The following is a 19,117-nucleotide window of genomic DNA, read 5'->3' as shown; positions in this document are numbered from 1 at the left end:
ATAATAATAATAACAATAATAATAATAATAATAATAATAATAATAAAAATAGTAGTAGCACTAAAATTAGTAGTACTGATAGAGGTCAACTCGTTGGGGCCATCATCAGTTATATTATCTGTCTGTATTTATTAATTCAACGATTCATAACAATCATATCTGTATAATTACCTACCGCCTGTTAAAGACATGGCTATATAAACAAAAATTACCTTAGCTGACCCAGTTTGGCCTCCAGCATGACCTTATATTCACAAAAGCATAACAACTCACGTGATCCTTGCCCTCGAACACAGGTAAAACCTGAACGAATTCCGGAATCTACTCACCTGGAAGAAAAATGAAATGAAAATTGGGAAGTTTACCTGGGAATCATGAGTCAAACATGCTTGCATTTAAACAAGTAAGCTTAGTCAAACAAGAGGGTTTCTGACGAGTCTGTATTGTTACCTCTGCTTACGAAACTCTTAGGTCTTCAAAAAAAAAATTAATAAAAAATAGTGATACCAAGCGAATTTTCTATTGATTTTCTGTTATAAATTATCAGTTATATTTTGTTCTTCATATGTTTTTTTTTTCCATTTTCACATAGCCTATATCCAATCTAATGACAATTAACCAACTAGAAGCCTCAAAATAGGCACAGAGTAAAAATAATACCTGTAATTTAACCCAATATTTTTCGTAAAACAATTACACTATCAACAAATTAGATAGTCTTGTATTTACCCTAAACAATTCCCCAAGCATTTGTAAGACAAATATAACTCACAAAACTCAGCGCTATTCAACTCCACAACTTTAAATAATCTTGACATAGCATTGTATAATGGTTTAACACAAATCCACCTTTAAACATAATAAAAAAATAAAATCTGACTTTCAATACACAGAAGATTCAATATTTTGCTTTACTGTTGCAACGTGTTTCAACACTAGAATGCATCAAAGTAGGTATATATACTGTACAAAAATAATGCATGTAATTTAACCCAATATTCCTCATAAAACACAGACTATCAACTGATGGGTTTTGAGTCCATCACATATGTAGCCTTTTGGGGCAAAAGAAGTCTGATATTTATTCTAATCATTTCCTCAAACATTTGTAAGAATTCGTCCGAAGTTTGACGAACTGACATAAGCCATTTTTTCCCCATTATGAGAAATGCGCTTCAAAGATGTTTATATTATTCAGAACCTCTAATTACCTCATCTTTTATGGCAATTTGGTTTGAAAATGTGACAACACAGACAACAGACACCTGAAGTTTTGACATGTTACAGAGTATTAAAAAACTCACTTTTGCTGGAAAACAAACACTTTAGAAAAAAGGTGACGCCAGTTCGTCAAAACAGGGACGAATTATAAATCTGGCACAAATACCCATTAATAAAGCACAATATAGCATTACTTCAGACCCACCAGGATGAATGCAAAAAAAAAATAATAATAAAATAAACACACACACACACAGACACACACACCAGTATCTTATGTCTCAACTAATCTCTTGTCTCTTCATCCTCTAAAATCACTTTGAAGTTCTGGACCATATCCGCTTCCGTTTTTAAATCTCTTTCAGAGAAAGCTGTAGTTTTCATTAACCTGAATAGGCTAATCACGCTATCTCTGCTTATCATACGGTCTAATTTGAACTCTCCAGCAGAATCTAAGTCCTTAATGAGGTTCTTCCTATTCCTGTCACAACTAAACCAAAGCTGTAACTCAAAGTCGTATAGTTCATTTAGGCTGTTGCCTGTCTTATATATACATCCATATGGTTGCATTCAAACGAGGAAATAGATTCCTATACTTAAATGTATGTACACTCGGCAAGGAAAGTGAGGATACAGTTTTTTTAAATCTTCGGACATATATTGCTCAATAATGCAACATCTGGCAACTTTAGGAGGGGGAGGAGCTTCAGTCTTATTGTGTTTGTTTTTTGCTTGACCTCCTATAACGTTCAATCATATTCTACGGTTCTGAAATCACTGATACTTAAATGCAGTAGTAAGCTTTACAGTATTCGTTCAAGTTGTAATTTGCAGCGACAGTTCTGAGCAAAATAAACATTTTTCGACATAACCTACCAAGTAACCTTACACAAATGAATTTATGACACCACAATGAACGGAATGCTTGCATAATCGGAAACGCGATCTTCCATAATGAAATCAAGAGTTAAATTTGAGCAATGTCCAACGAAAAAAGTGGGGAACAATAAAGGAACGAATGCAATGTTATGATGAGAGAGAGAGAGAGAGAGAGAGAGAGAGAGAGAGAGAGAGAGAGAGAGAGAGAGAGAGAGAGAGAGAGAGAGTTGCTGTTGTATAGCCTAGGCTATATGTAGAGCTACTCATCTCATTATTTTTTCTTTTAGAGATTGAGCGATACTATATTTGTTACTATATTTGTATGTTTTAGCAATGGAGAGAGAGAGAGAGAGAGTTGCTGTTGTGTAAGCCTAGGCCTATATGTAGAGCTATTCATTTCATTATTTTTTTTTTCTTTTAGAGATTGAGCGATACTATATTTGCTACTATATTTGTATGTTTTAGCAATGGAGAGAGAGAGAGAGAGAGAGAGAGAGAGAGAGAGAGAGTTTGCTGTTGTGTAAGCCTAGGCCTATATGTAGAGCTACTCATTTCATTATTTTTTTTTTCTTTTAGAGATTGAGCGATACTATATTTGTTACTATATTTGTATGTTTTAGCAATGGGGAGAGAGAGAGAGAGAGAGAGAGAGAGAGAGAGAGAGAGAGAGAGAGAGAGAGAGAGAGAGAAACTACGGCAACGTCAAGAAACATCCAGTTAGGCTACTTGTGTTTTCCCGCCGAAGTTGCTCCTCACATCATAGAGAAAGTTCTTGCGGATTTAAATAGATTTGGTCAACCTACCCTAGCTGTCACAACATTTACTGCCATTGATTTCAGCTAACTTTTAATACCGTGAAATACAAATATGAATGTGTAAAAATTAAAGAAATTATCATTACCTCGTATGATGATGCAACAATAAGCCTGTTCATAACGGAAAACGAGTAAATATTGCCGTTCTGATAAACAGTACTACACCAAGGTATCCACACACTATCTTTTAGATCTCTATGAACGAAGTCATCTGAGAAATTCTGATTACTTCGGACATCCATGGTGTTTTTACGTATCTGAACGTTTTTGTTTTGCAGATTTAACATATATGATATAATTTGCATTGTATTTTCATATTCTATAGTAAATTTACCAAGATTATGTGTTTTCTGCAAGAAAAAAATTAAAATTCGATGAACGAAATCTAATGAAAACTGTATCCTCACTTTCCTTGCCGAGTGTACATATATACATGGATACTGTACGTAAGTAACAGATGCCCGCACACGAACAAAGACTTCATTTATATAACAAAAAGTGATTAATTGCAAAAGTCTGTACATACATACATACATACATACATACATACATATATATATGTATATATATATATATATATATATATATATATATATATATATATATATATATACATAAGAATAAAATACATACATAAATACATACATACATATATATATATATATATATATATATATATATATATATATATATATATACGTGTGTGTATGTAAATGTCTCTGTGCGTGTATCTATGCATGCATGTATGTATATATAACAATGAGTATTTACATATATTTTTCCACACTTTCTCGGTATACAGGCAATTCAACCAAAAGTCAATTATTTGCCGAAGAATTCCTTGTGAACAGAGTGGATGAAATATATAACTAGTAAAGGTTATGACATTTACAGTCCCCAGCTGCTATTGACAAACGGCATTTGAATTTTATCAGCAAATCCTCCTCGAATAAGCTTTCAGCATATCGCTTGCAATAACTCTATCATCTGGGATCGCATGGAATTCTAATTCCTTTTTTTATTTTAAATCTCCGGGTCAAAGAACATTTTTTCTTCTATTTTCAAGCGATTTTTAACCCAGACAATTCCAGATCTGTTTACTGCAGGAAACTGATGCAAGCTATGTTAGACACTATTCTCAAGGAAACTAATCGGTTTACTTTGACTTTTAAAATTGCTGGTCATTCCTGATCTAATAACAACTTAAATTTGTCTCGTTAAAAATCTAATATTTAAATTAAATCTGCCTCAACCCCCTACGATACTTATTAAGTGATTAACGGCTAGGAAAAAAGCTGCTTAGGCCTACGGAAATTCCAGAAACAGACGGGCGATCTTTAAAAAAAAAAAAACTTGGTGGCATAAATATCCAAACTTTATCGTGCAGAATGACTCTGTAGAAGATTTAGACGATCCCAAGATTTCGTAAATTGGTCCAGCCAATGTCTGTCGAAGCTTAAAAGGTTAATTATTCAGATTTCAAATTTGAAGGATAATTAGGCCTAGTCTGTCTTTAGAAAACACATGGGTTAGATACACAGAACTAAGGTAACGAGAATGGACCACATACAGATAATGAGATACGAAAAAACACAAAATAGTATCATGTCAGCACACGAAACCCAACTTATACCATAATGAATAACATTACATATATACCGTTATCTCAGAAAACTCAGTACAAGGTATAGCCTAAATATGAAACAAAAGTATATACATTACACAATGCAGAATATATAAGAATGCATAAACCCTACACCGAGAACTCACAACAGGTTAAATTTTGAGTTTTCATAAAAAAGCAAAAATACACATTACAGATTTAATACAAATACATAAACACCTTCACCTAAACTCTTCACAGGTTAAATTTTAAATTTCCATAAAAAAAATAACTAAGGGGAAGACACCTTGGGGGTTCCAAGATGAAAGAACGCGCAGCTCTTACATAATGGAGCAACAAAAGCCAACAACAAAAAAAAAACTAAAGAAGAAGAAGAAGAAGAGTGATTATCACAATCACCGTCATTATCGTTTCGTCCCTAACAACCAGCGCATACAAATGAGGGTCTAACCAAACAAGACTTAAGATTCTACCAACTTTTTTATTTATTTTTTTTTTGGCAGAACGAATAGTTACGCACAGTAGACTAGCCAGGACGCCCCGGTCAGACAGCCTTCAAACGTTGCACAAAAGATTGATACAGAACAAGCTTAAACGCGCTATGGAAAAACAAACACACAGGGTTTGTGCATTTGTCACTTCAGGCCTAAGCTGTCAGTAATACAGCATTTAGGCTACAATCATAAACAAATTCTGCAATCTTGTGTTATAACCGCGATATTCCAACCTTTACCAAGATGACTAAACAAAATCAAGTTTTTTATATATATATATATATATATATATATATATATATATATATATATATATATATATAAAATGTATGTAAACATATATACGTATATACAAATATATATATATAAATATATATATATATATATATATATATATATATATATATATATATATATATATATATATATATATATATTTCTTAATATTTACAGAAAGGATGCAAGGTCTTGGTCAATACTTTCTTCTCTCCCTCGTTATTCCCTCTCTCTATCGTCGTTACCATCTCTTATTTTACGTGAGGGAGATGTTTACAAGCTATAAAATTCACGAGGCACACAACGAATGGTACAAAATCACTGACTATAAAATTCATAAGCGAGAATCCGCTAAATCAAATTTTCACACACACACATACATATGTATATATATATATATATATATATATATATATATATATATATATATATATATATATATATATATTTATTGGGCTTTGTTGAAAAATGACAAGCAATTGGCAACAACATAATAATAATAATAATAATAATAATAATAATAATACTTTATATTCATACATTTTCTTTATGGCATCTACAGTCTACGTGAAATAACTCCACGTTTAGATTTACCATCGTCCAGCCTGGGGCCAGCCTCCCTCAGGTCCCAGCTACAGGAACAAGGTACCTAAGACTCTAGGGTCTTATATTACCGTCATTTTCTCACCGCACGGGGTACAATAATAATAAAAATAATAATAATTAATAATAATATTAATAAATGAAATATACTATAACAAAGAACAAAGTATGAGTTCGTTCAGGTAATCAGACACATCATTAGGTCTACGTTCGCCTGTAGCATGACTGAAGTAATGTCAAAAAATCCCAAAAGTATCTATTTTTTCAACAGAACCCCACAAAAAAAAAAAAAACAGGGATCGTGTCTTGGATGGTATCGCGTGTCAACGGGAAGGATACGCTCCTAATCAGCTTGGATCCTTACGCCTGACTTTAATTCGGCTCCTGAAATGTGAGTAAAACCGTCACGTATATGTTCTCCTTTTCTCCATATCACACACACACACACACATAAATATATATATATATATATATATATATATATATATATATATATATATATATATATATATATATATATATATATATATATATATTTATATTTTTTTTTATGTCGATAAACTAGCATGTGAGGCAACGCTGGCAACCATCTCGAGCTTGCGGAAATTATAAAAAAAATTACGAGAGAGAGAGAGAGAGAGAGAGAGAGAGAGAGAGAGAGAGAGAGAGAGTAAACACGTTACGGAAAAACAAATACACTTGGTTTGTTCAAATCCCACTTCAGGCATAAGCGATCAGTGAACTTGACTGCTAAGCCTTCATGATTGTTTCACGAAAGTGAGTGCACACTAAATAATGGGCTATAATTGTGTTAGTTATGGATATTTACACACTGCTCTAATTTTTGGGAGGATAATGAACAAAGCACTAAATATCTGCAGTGCCTGCTTATATGAACCAAGAGAACACCATCCTAATTGAAGGAAAAAACCGTGAAAGGTATACATGTGGCTAGAACAAGGCGGCCATATCCCATGCATTCCTGACACATTTGAAAAATCACAACAATAACAGCTGGACTAAAAGAGAGGACACGAGGTAAACAAGAGACCGGAAAATCGTTTGTAAACATGCGTAGCCTTTCACAAGAGAAACTTTTAAAAAGGAGGGAAAATGTGACCAAGCGAACTAGGCCTATAGTTAATCTACGCCCTATGAGGCGAACCAATCTACCAAGACATGTTAAACATTCCGGTCCGTTTAAACAACATCGTTTCTTCATACAGTACCCCTTGTTACTTAGGGACGGTCTAGCACCCAAGACTGCAATACCCCGAGTCCTTAAAACTTTTTGGATCTCGGGACGCGCCCTACTTCAGGATGCTCGCTCGAAACCTACAGCTATGCACCTAAGCAAGACGCCAACTCACACCTACGTCGTGGATTAAACTATAATTTTCCCCCCAAGTGGTCGACACGCCCTTCGTTGCTATGCCGGCCGTATAAGGACGAAATCCATGCCCCACCAATCTCTCTCTCTCTCTCTCTCTCTCTCTCTCTCTCCACCGCGCATGGAAGCAAGTCTAGGATGCAATGAGGGCAGCGCTCGTCCAACAGTTACGTCACTAGGCCAATCTCTCTCTCTCTCTCTCTCTCTCTCTCTCTCTCTCTCTCTCTCTCTCTCGGTATTTGGACACAATAAAGACTAATTAAAAAAAAAAATAAACAGAATAATTAAACTCCGTTTTCAGACAAAATCTGACAATCTCATTGCCGATTATGTCGTAAGATCATATTCCTTCATAGCATTTCGGAGATAAATTAATATATATACATATATATATATATATATATATATATTCCTAATTTAAACCACGTTGTAATAACAGTATAAGGCTTCAATAAAAGTTTATAATTCACTAAAATAAAAAAAAAATAAAACTAGTGAATATGAACACTCAAAGAATAATGGCACACTTCCTCGACCCATGGCTTTCTGCCTCTTCCCCTCCCCCTACCCCTATCCTTGGTGATATGACCAATCAGGCTGCGAATTTTAAAACGTGCGATTTCTTAAATATTTCACTGGTCTCTTGGCCCTCGCTTATTAAAAAATGCCGTCACGTTGTCTTTTGGTATAAAATCTCTCTCTCACTGAAGTCTCCCCATTAAAACTTTCATTTGCCAGAGAGAGAGAGAGAGAGAGAGAGAGAGAGAGAGAGAGAGAGAGAGAGAGAGAGAGAGAGAAAGACCATGATATATTCGCAACAATCAAACTTCCGTGCCGGTTAACAGCTACCTTCTGATGAAGGTATGGTCTACTTATCATTTGCTGATAATGCACATTAATGCTCCATGCCCCATATTGTGACAATATTTTGTCTCTATGACACACATAAAAATTGTATATCTTACATAATTATTTCTAACTTTAGATACCTTTTGTGAAGTACACAGAAAACATTTTTATTCTTTGCTTTATTAAAAATAATAATTAACATTCGAACCCACTGAGGAAAGAAAGCTGCAGCCTACATGGGCTAGCCTACTGTGAGCAGTAATACTCGAAACAGCCATTATTCATTAATTTCTTAGTGTTACTAAACAGCACATGAACTTCCATGTAAAAAAAAAAAAAAATTCTGCACATTGACAGTCGTTGGTTTGGAAGAGACAATAACAAACATTCGACTCAGCTAACGCGACCAAGTTGCAAACATACCGTACCATGAACAGCGATGCTCGAAGGAGCCATTCAATCATCAACTTTGGCTTGTTATCTACAAGTCACCTACTCCGAAGTGCTAGTACTAAACATGGCGGAAGCTCCTTGGGACGCCGTGTTTAGTACTAGCCCCTCTGGGATCAAAGTATTATATATACCTAATTCTACATTGTGCGGTCGACAAATTATATTAACAAACGATATCTTCGTGTGGCCGTCTACTTTACAATTACTATATGGTGTTTAATACTAGCACCTCGGAGTAGGTGACGCGTAGATAACAAGCCAAAGTAGCACCCATTAATCTTATGATGTCATTATATAGCACTTACCCTTCAGGGTTGAAATATCCTAACAGTAATTCTCCTATCATTCATAAGTATTGTTACCCTAGGATTGACGTACATGGTGCCTCAGTAGCCTAATGCCATAATATACAGCTCATTAATATCTTCAGGAACAATTATGAATTTTGCTGTCCATATTCGAGTTTTTCGAATTATGCTGAACTACTTCAAGACAAGTCAAAACTGCGACCGCCCAAAAGCATAATGATAGTACCGGTACCAAACAGCTACTGTAGATGACGATGAGGGTCACAAACAGCGATTCTACTGGGTCACAACAATGGTTTGTTGGACAGCTCCACAGGGGCATATTTTGGGTCACAAACAATTCGTGATTATGTGGGAACATACTCATGGTCTCAAACGGCAACTGAACAAGTAAAGTCACAAAAACGACTAAACAGGGTCACTGAAAGTTACAAACAGCGACTGCAGTCACAATAAGGATAGTGAACAGTGATTCCACAAGGTAATGTGAATCGCAGATAGCGCCTAAATGGTGTAAGATTTTTAAACTCAATGCATAAGACCACAAAAGGAACCACAAACAGGAGTACACACGATCGCAGATGGGTTACAAACAATAACTGCACACCATCATAACAAGAGTTTCAAATTGTGACTGGAACGTCACATCAAAGTAATATCAGTCAGGCGATGAGTCGCGATGACCTACACTCATTTAGGCCTATGTGGGGAAAAAAATTGCCGCTAGAGCTGTCTAGCCTGAGCTTCGAGGCACTCTCAATATTCACCAGGACTTTAAAGCTATTACGATTGCATAAGAATGAGTCAGTCCTTAAGAGGGCGTTTCCCGTTAGGCTATAAATGTACAGAACTGGTTTATAATAATATTAGTACTTTTACGACAAATGTTTCGGACAAATAAAATTAAAACAAAAAAAAGCAACTGGTATGCTAAATAATGTTACACACGATAGTGCGACAAAAGAAACACGGCATACGGTCCATAAAATTAAGATGAAAATAATAAAAAAAAAATACATGTCCTAAATATTTTTACGAGTTCTTACTAAAACATGGCATACTGACATCTGCCCGCTGTTGTGTCTAAGGAAGTCACCGGGTTTCATAAAAGATATTTTAAGTGCCTCGTGTGCTGTTTACTGATAACGAGACAAAATTAAAATTAATGAAGAAATGAGCATGGGTAAATTCATTCTCTCTCTCTCTCTCTCTCTCTCTCTCTCTCTCTCTCTCTCTCTCTCTCTCTACTTTTTGTAAAAACATTATATATATTTTCCTCAAGATATATAGCCTATATAGGCTATATATATATATATATATATATATATATATATATATATATATATATATATATGTGTGTGTGTGTGTGTGTGTGTGTGTGTATGTATATGTGTGTATCTATATATACATATATACATACATATATACATACACACATATATTTATATATATATATATTGGGGAAAATATTAAATTCCTAGGCATAAATTTCACTGAAACTAAACTTAATTCTGATCTCTGTTATGCCTTTTATTATTTCACAGAAATCAAACTTGCGTCTCTGATTTATCATTTCCTCTTTCACCAAAGGGCATTCCATTCAGTAAAAGCGTGCTAGCCAAGTCAATGCCCTTCTGGGCAGTTCCATGAGAATGTAGGCTATTCATGTTATGAAACAACATTAGTTTAATGTTGAATTTCACCTAAAATTTCCTTTTCCTCACAGATTTACCACTGAAGAGTAACTAACAAATCGACGTATGTTTATTCTTCTTAAAATAAAACTAGCATACACGTAATTTATCTGTTTTTAAAGGAAACAATGGACACGCCGACCAAAAGCAACAGCGTGACCCCGTGAAGCTCAGGTCAAAGACAACGGGATTGCTGGTGTCTGGTGTGTGCCTGAGAGAGAGAGAAAATGACGCGACTATTTGGGCCGTGTGTGTGTGTGTGTGTGTGTGTGTGTGTGTGTGTGTGTGTGTGTGTGTGTGTGAGAGAGAGAGAGAGAGAGAGAGAGAGAGAGAGAGAGAGAGAGAGAGAGAGAGAGAGAGAATGGAACGACCGTTTGCTTTGTCACCCAAACAATTCTTTACGTACAAAACCTATCTAGACTTAGTTCTCTTTACTAAAAAGGGTAAATCATTAGTTCTCTTTACTAAAATGGATAAATCACAAGTGAACACTTATATTTAATTAATAAAGTAAAATTTTTATACCATACAGCTTTCGATAACTTCCATAACAGCTCTGACCAAATTATGAAAAGACCCTCTTAATAATGCAGCTGAAGAGTTGGAAATTCTGAAGTTCAAACTAGGTTCAAATGCCTTTCAGCTGGACAGAATCACAGGAGTCTCATTTCCCAGTTAATCTGGCTTATCTTACCCGTTTCTCATCCAACGGAACTTGTAACTTGGCTAATACTCATAACAGACACATCTTATTAGCTACCTGAACTTCACCACTAATCCCCTTACAACATAATAACAGACATGCGCTATAAAATATCGCACGCAATAACAGGTACCCATATCATTTGAGGGTCACCAGAATTGCCTGGGCACCAGCTGGTAGACTACATCAACTTACTGCCATAATGAGCAGCCTCAACCCACATAGTCAAACCTGCACGGAGTTGGGAAGGGGAAGGGAGCAGGGGGAAGGGGATGGGAAGGGTGAGGAGCAGGGGATGGGAAGGGGAAGGAGCAGGGGAGGGGAACGGAGAAGGGAGCAGTGGGGGGAGGGGAAGGGGAAGGATAGACTCGCCCAGCGAGCTACGCTTTCTCTCTATTGTGTGAAAATTACATCCTGAAGCAACGCGCCCCTCTACCATTAGGCTAAGTCAAATGATGACCCACTGAAGGTGTAATAAGGGAGCTTTTTAAAAACTTGCTACCTGCTGTGGTTCATAGGGAATTTTTACAGGTTATTATCAACATTGTGTCGGTGTTTACACAAAAGCACAAATGCGCGCGCGCGCACACACACACACACACACACACACACACACACACACACACACATATATATATATATATATATATATATATATATATATATATATATATATATATATAATATATATTTATATATATATATATATATATATAATGCCTATAGACTATATAGCCTATATATACTGCACATCATGACTTCAGCATAAAGCCCTTTCCCCTAACAGGGATAGGCATAAGAAAAAAAGTCACCGCCACATTCATACTTAAACCACTGAACCGTGGATTATATACATACATACATGGCGCGCGCACACACACATATATATATGTACACACACACCAAACAGCCTGCGCAATCTTGTCTTATGAGGTTTTCTTTGCGACTTCATGTAATTAAAAGACAAACAGAAACCATCATATAGCCTAATTACCTAAACAGAAAACATAAACGGAAAAAAAGAATAACTTGTCTTCACTCGCTCGAGTCACTTCCACAGAACAGATGACCACAATCCAGTGACGCGTCACTCAGTGAGGAAAAACACGGAAAGGAGTTTCTATCTATAACAGAGACTATGAGACAGCTACTGGTACTGTGTTTTATGTTGCAACCACATCCCACAATTTTACATGCATAAGATACGACATAGAGAGAGAGAGAGAGAGAGAGAGAGAGAGAGAGAGAGAGAGAGAGAGCCTTTTTTGTGTTTTGTTCCCCACACAAATTTTCATGGCAAGAGAACATCAATTAAACTGTTTAACCTCTTAGATGAGAAACAAACAGCTTAACACTGATTCATTCTAAATAAGGGTACCGTAGGCCTACAAACTAAAACATACACCACGGATGTAGACCTACCTTTTCAAACTGAATGCATTTCCAAAAATGCTATTTACATGAAAATAAAAAAAAATTATCGTACACAGGGAAAAAAATTAAATATAATAAATAAAACAGCAACAGTTCTCTCAAAGAGACTGATGAAGCCAGGCAATAATTATCGAAGTGAAGTCAACAAGACGGGGGGGGGGGTGTTCAGAAGGGGAGAGGATGGTGGGAAGGGTCTTCAGCTGCTGACATCATCACACTTCCCATCCCGGGGCTGATTGCCACTGGATGTAAACAAACATTTCGCGCGCAATGGCAAACAGACCGGAAACTTTCCTTGGGGGGGTTTATCCGCGCGATGATGTGCCCAGGTTCTTTAGAAGTTAGGATAGCGCGCAAAATGCAATGAAGAAAATGGGTGTTTTGTTTTTGTGACGACTGGCTTGTCAAGTTATTTTTCAAGCCAGGACAAAGCACAGAAAAGTGAGAGAAGGTTTTCTATGATATAGAATTCTACGTATAAAAATAAACAAGGTTAAAAAATTTATATTTATATGTTTGCCAGCATAACGAACGTACGCGCGGAAGCACACATGTATGTATGTATGTATGTATGTATGTATGTATGTATGTATATATATATATATATATATATATATATATGATTCTTAGCAGTAATTCTATTTATAACCATCCTCGCATAGCCAACGTTTCCATTATTCAGGCAGAAATTATGAAACTGAAATGAAATTACAAACAAATCATAGCAAGTGTAAGAATAACTAGAGGAAATTGTCGCACTCGAAATACAAATTACCCTTCAACTTTCAAAAAACATTCTGTTCCCATTAGCAAATCATCATTTACAACAACTCAATCAAGCAATAGCTCCTGGCATACGGCTAGCACACTTATACAACAAATTTGGAAGGAGCATATTATTCCACTACAAAAACCAAAATCGTATCCACGGGTAATAAATTCTATATTTCAATTTACCGTCGCCCAGCACAGGGACAGTTTTTCCTAAACTGACCCCTTCATAAAGATGGTGGATAAAGGTAACTTGGGTCCTAACTTCAAATAGGCTAATTTACAGGATTTCTGAGGCACACTTCTGAAGTAGCTATCTTAATCTGTCCCAGAATATTTATTCATGAATGTCATGTAAAAACTTGAGCGAGGCAAAGCTGGAGAAGCCAAACAGTAAAGAGATACTACAAAGAACCTTTGTGCTCTTGCTGGCAAAACCAACCACCATTTAGTGTTTGGGTTATACTCTGTATACTATCCTAACCAGACCTGCTCTACAAACAAATAAAACCTGTAAATTGATGGAATTCTGGTTACGTTTAACATTCATTGTGAAATTCAGCAACTTAGTAGAAGCATTAATAGCAAAATATTTTTTTCAAAATTAGCATCACTAATATTAGCCTATATCAGACTCTTAAGTTCACATGTCGTCTCCAACTGTTAAAAAAAAAAAAAAAAAAAAAGGAAACCACGCTACCATTCCATTAAGAACAGAACAGCCTTGTCATGTCCTCGGCTATGAAAAATCATCGCATGAGGACGAAAATAAAAAAATAAAATAAAAACAAAGACCAAAAAACCGGCAAGCAATCAAACTAAATGCACTGCGGAATCAAAGGTACGATAAAATGAAGGGAAAGGAAAAGACAGGGTAAAAGAACGCGGGATTTAAAAAAATCAAGTTCACTTTCCTTAATGAAAAGCTGAATTGCTCATGAAAACGTTTTAAAAACAGAGTTGACTGTGATCACGAAGCGAGCAGGTGCAAAAGAAGTTCACTAACATTTTCTTGCGTGTTGGATCATACCAGCAAACGGATGCCAGATACCATGGCACAATTCTTGAAGCAGGGAAATGAATACATGCTGTAGAAATTAAGTGTGAATAAAGTGATTAGCCTATCTTACTCAAGGTAATGAATATAGCAAATACGTCTTGTCTATACGCACAGACACAGACTCACACCTATATACCGTATACATAGATCTATGGTCAATAGATAAAGACACACACACACACATAGTATGTACTGTATAGGCCTCTTATATACTTGCCATTTTCCTTTGGAGAGGATGGCTGCAAAATGTGTCACTCTTCGCGTTCTCATTGATTATTTTAGAATGACTTTCCTATCTCCAAGAACTTATACACAATACCTACGACCCACCACAGTCGACTGTCTACGGGATAATCAATTCCCTGGTGAAGTTAACGGAGGAACATTGGGGTCTGCCTGTATCTAGCCTAATTCATTCCTCTTCTAATAAGAACGGAACCCAGGCGCACAGCTTGGCGAGTCGGGTATCATCACCAATAGACCACACACACACACACATACGCACACACGAGAGAGAGAGAGAGAGAGAGAGAGAGAGAGAGAGAGTGTGTGTGTGTATGTGTGTGTGTGTGTATTTAGACGCAAACAAGAGCACGAACGTACCTCCCCTCAGTCACGCGATGAAAACAAAAAGGAATCACACAACTGTGAATACATTTTCTATTGTTGATCCCATCCGACGGTGTAGCTTTAAAGCAGATGCTCTCACTAAGAGGGTCTGGTCTCTCTCTTTCTCTCTCTCTCATTCATTTTCAGTCTCCCCAAACGGGAGGAAGAAAAAAAGCCAGGCATATTTTACTAAGAAAAAGCCACTACTACGAAATCCTAATATAGAAGGCCACTTTTTTCTCTTATATTAATATGTTAGCTAGATTAGGCCTAGGCCTAACTTCATTCAGGTCTAAACAAAAGCGTGACATTTATATTTATATACGAGTGAGCATCTACGTCTATTTTCTACGCAGACATCTACCCAGTGCATAAATCACTGCTTAGTCAAAAAAGAAGTAATAGGTATCAATAAAACTTAAAATCGATCTGTCGCCCTCGTCTGCAATTCGAACCCAGGTCTTCTAGCTAATGCAGCTATTGGTTTACCGTCACAATGCAAAGCCCATGGTGTAACAGCAGTCCTTCTGTTGGCCTCAATAACCAACAGGTCTTTATCTATGGCAGTCAGTCGACTGCAGTGGGTTGCAATCTGGTATGGCATAATAGCCAATTTCATTTCAATATGCTAGCAGCAGTGAATAGGAAGGGACGACATTCCCTGGAGCCAAACCCTTCTGAGGAGAAAAGAGTAGTGATATATACATATATACATACATACATACATACATACATACATACATACATATATATATATATACTGTATATATATAATATATATATATGTGTGTGTATATAAATTATAATGTAAATGACACATATATTTGTATTTATGTAACTGGTTAACGTTAACAGTCACTTATAACCTTACAAGCATACATATTCAAATAAATCAACTGACAGGCTTACACACTTCCCAAGCAAACTGTCTAAAAGGGCGCGCATTTGCCTTTATAACCAGTTCAATAAATGCTGCGAATTAAACTCTTATACTTTGATTCAATTATCACATGAACAAATGTCATATATTTTAAATGGCATGGGAAAGTTCACTAATGGACTTGCTCTATAACAAATAAATAAATGAATACACAAAAAAACAAAATAAATAAAAATACGATTACAAAATAATACGCTGTACTTTTATTCCAAAAATCTGGTATTTGAACAACAAAGACCAGTAAAAGTAGTATCTGAATAGTCAAAGCTTTGATTATGCTTTCACGGACTCTAATTAATGAAGCACTGCCATGTCAGAATAATGGCTGCATTTTAATGTTAACATTTTCTACCGTACGCCATTCGTACGGGTTTCAGTTTTAACGAGTACTTTGGAATGAGGTTGCTAGCCTATGCCCTTTTCCACCCTGGTTGCAACCCACCAAAACTGACTAACTACCAGGTATGCAATAAAATGCTGAGGTCAGCAAAGGGACAATGGGTCTGACATAAAACATCATAACCACTACACCACGAGGTCATGTATATTTTACATCAATACAAATTACTCTCAAAACCACTAGTCATTAATACTGTAGCAATATATTTTCAATGGTAATAATTAGTTAATGACCTAATACTCCTAAATCTAATACAATAATTACTGTTTAATTAATATTACAGGGTCAACTGGCCTTAATTTAGTCCATGCTGCAAGCCTATTTCAATTGTTTGTTAGCCTAAGGGCCAGTCTCCTTAAAAATGTTTTAAATGTCACTGTTGCTTGTGAACTAAAAAATGTTTAGGCTAATGTTTTTTTTTTTAATATCTTAAGCATATCTCCGAGCCTTAACATTTCTTCAGTGTCGTAAAGGAGATCGTCTCTATAAAAAATAAACTGATAAATGCAGAGACACAGCAAAAAAAATTAAATCCTTTAAAAGAATAACTTTAGGCCTGGCATAAAACAGTTATAACATCTGGTTCTGGATGAAGATCTTAATACAGTAGTAGAAGTAGCGTATGGCACCCATAAGAGAAAATTCTATCCAAACTTGGCCTGTAGGAGGAACTATCACCCCAAAACTATGCCTACAGTACGAAATATATGAAAACTAGGCCTGCAGTAGGAAATATCAACTGAAAACTAGGCCTACACTGTAGCGGGAAGAAGACAGCACAGCTAAATGTCCTTCCGTATGGAATGGGGATGGGATAGGGAGAGGAGGGGAGAGAACCAAGGGGTGGATCGCCATCACGTGTTCACTGTCACCTAAGCCACCTCATGAAGCCTAACAAAGCAGTTACGATGAAAATTCGCGAGCCACAGATATACGGCAGTTCTACAATAGGACTTAAATTATAATATTCTATGGGAATTTAACTTGAACGACAATTAATAATTAAATCTGATTTAACAGAAAAACAAATAAGGTTAGGTTCATTCGTTACAAAATAAGGTTAGGTTCATTCGTTACAATCTAGACAATATTAAGTGGGCAAGGAGCTTAAAATTACGCTTATAGCCTACGTTTGCCTAATTTCATAGCACAGAAATTAAACTGATAGAATCATTATTCTTTAATCAAATTGTTTTAAAATCAATGTGATGACAACTAGCTTTCTGTAAATTTACAAATTGGTTAGGCCTAAGGCAAAATACAAACTAAAAAATTTAACTTACTTTTATTGTGCTGTAATTAAAGTGATTTATATTTAAATTAATGGCATTTAAAACTGAATATTTGCAGATGAGTTAGAACTAAGGAAAACTATAAACTCATAAACAATTTGACTCACTGTTTGCGTCTCGGAGAACGTTTGATGGTCTCCATAATTTGTAGAAACGTTCACCGATTCTCTGTTAGCTAACGTTCCAACAATGACTGTCCATAATGATCTCCCTGTTTATATTATTATGATTACTTCCTCTTCCAAGGATCAATCACGGACACGGGGTAATTGTAAACATGACGGAATGGATTCTTATTATCATTCACTGATTTATAATAAAAAATAACACAGACTGTTCTTGCGGGAAGCTTTAAATTACACTACCACCAAATTGCACACCACACGATAAAAGCTTTTTTTTCATAAAAAATACAATGCGAAAAAAGAGAGAAATATCAGAAGGCTGTGGTAAAATATTATTACATTCCCCGGCTGTTGTTGCTGGAGGTCAATTATTAATAAGTTACGGACACAAGGCAGTTATGTACAATCACAATGGACCTGACGAGTATAAGGCAAATAAATGGAAACGTGTGCCGACACCACAACAACCCCGACAGGGCAGAAAAGGCGACATCAACCTTCTCTTCTCACTGCCACATAACGACTGAGCTAGAGAAGAGCAAACTCGGTCCACCACCAGGGTTCGGTTCCCAGACTCACACGCGCTGCCAGTTAGCATATTGTAGCCTCGCCTTTTTTCCTTTTATTATTTTTTTATATATTTCCTTCTCAAGCGAAAACACCTAAATAATTCAGTTACTTGGGTCTAATTGCCTATTTTGTTTTTTATCATTCGCCGATTTTACAAGGGATTGTTGACAAAACCGCGCCTAATTAATCTAATCTTTGTTCATTCTGTATTGAGTACGACTGGTCATTCATTCTAAAAGCATAACTGTATCTTTTATTAGCCTGAAAAGACTTTATATAAATATATATATATATATATATATATATATATATATATATAGGAGAGAGAGAGAGAGAGAGAGAGAGAGAGAGAGAGAGAGAGTTCTATAGCATGGTGTACCAAAGCAGTGAATGGTATTACATATAATACCAGTGACATAAAAAATAATATATTCCCTGTTTAATCTTGTAAGATCAGTACTTCGTGAGTTCAGAGACATTATTACCTGTTCACTGCAATGGAAGTGCAGAAATTATCATGTGCTCTCACCCGGTCCCGCTCCCACCTCTCTCTCTCTCTCTCTCTCTCTCTCTCTCTCTCTCTCTCTCTCTCTCTCTCTCTCTCTCT

The 19,117-nt window shown here is 35.9% G+C and overlaps 1 protein-coding gene across 1 annotated transcript in view; it reads right to left on the bottom strand.

The window, feature by feature from the left end:
* Positions 1 to 18,469, bottom strand: part of LOC136832072 (abnormal cell migration protein 10-like) — an 891,193-nt gene extending 872,724 nt beyond the window's left edge. Inside the window, exon 1 of the mRNA XM_067092687.1 lies at positions 17,923 to 18,469. Coding sequence (XP_066948788.1) covers positions 17,923 to 17,957 — 35 coding nt within the window. The 5' untranslated portion in view covers positions 17,958 to 18,469. The remainder of the gene's footprint in view (positions 1 to 17,922) is intronic.
* Positions 18,470 to 19,117: the final 648 nt, after the last annotated feature.

The sequence above is a fragment of the Macrobrachium rosenbergii genome, chromosome 49 (assembly GCF_040412425.1).
Source record: "Macrobrachium rosenbergii isolate ZJJX-2024 chromosome 49, ASM4041242v1, whole genome shotgun sequence".
Classification (NCBI taxonomy): domain Eukaryota; kingdom Metazoa; phylum Arthropoda; class Malacostraca; order Decapoda; family Palaemonidae; genus Macrobrachium; species Macrobrachium rosenbergii.
This window is presented reverse-complemented; position numbering and strand designations above follow the sequence as displayed.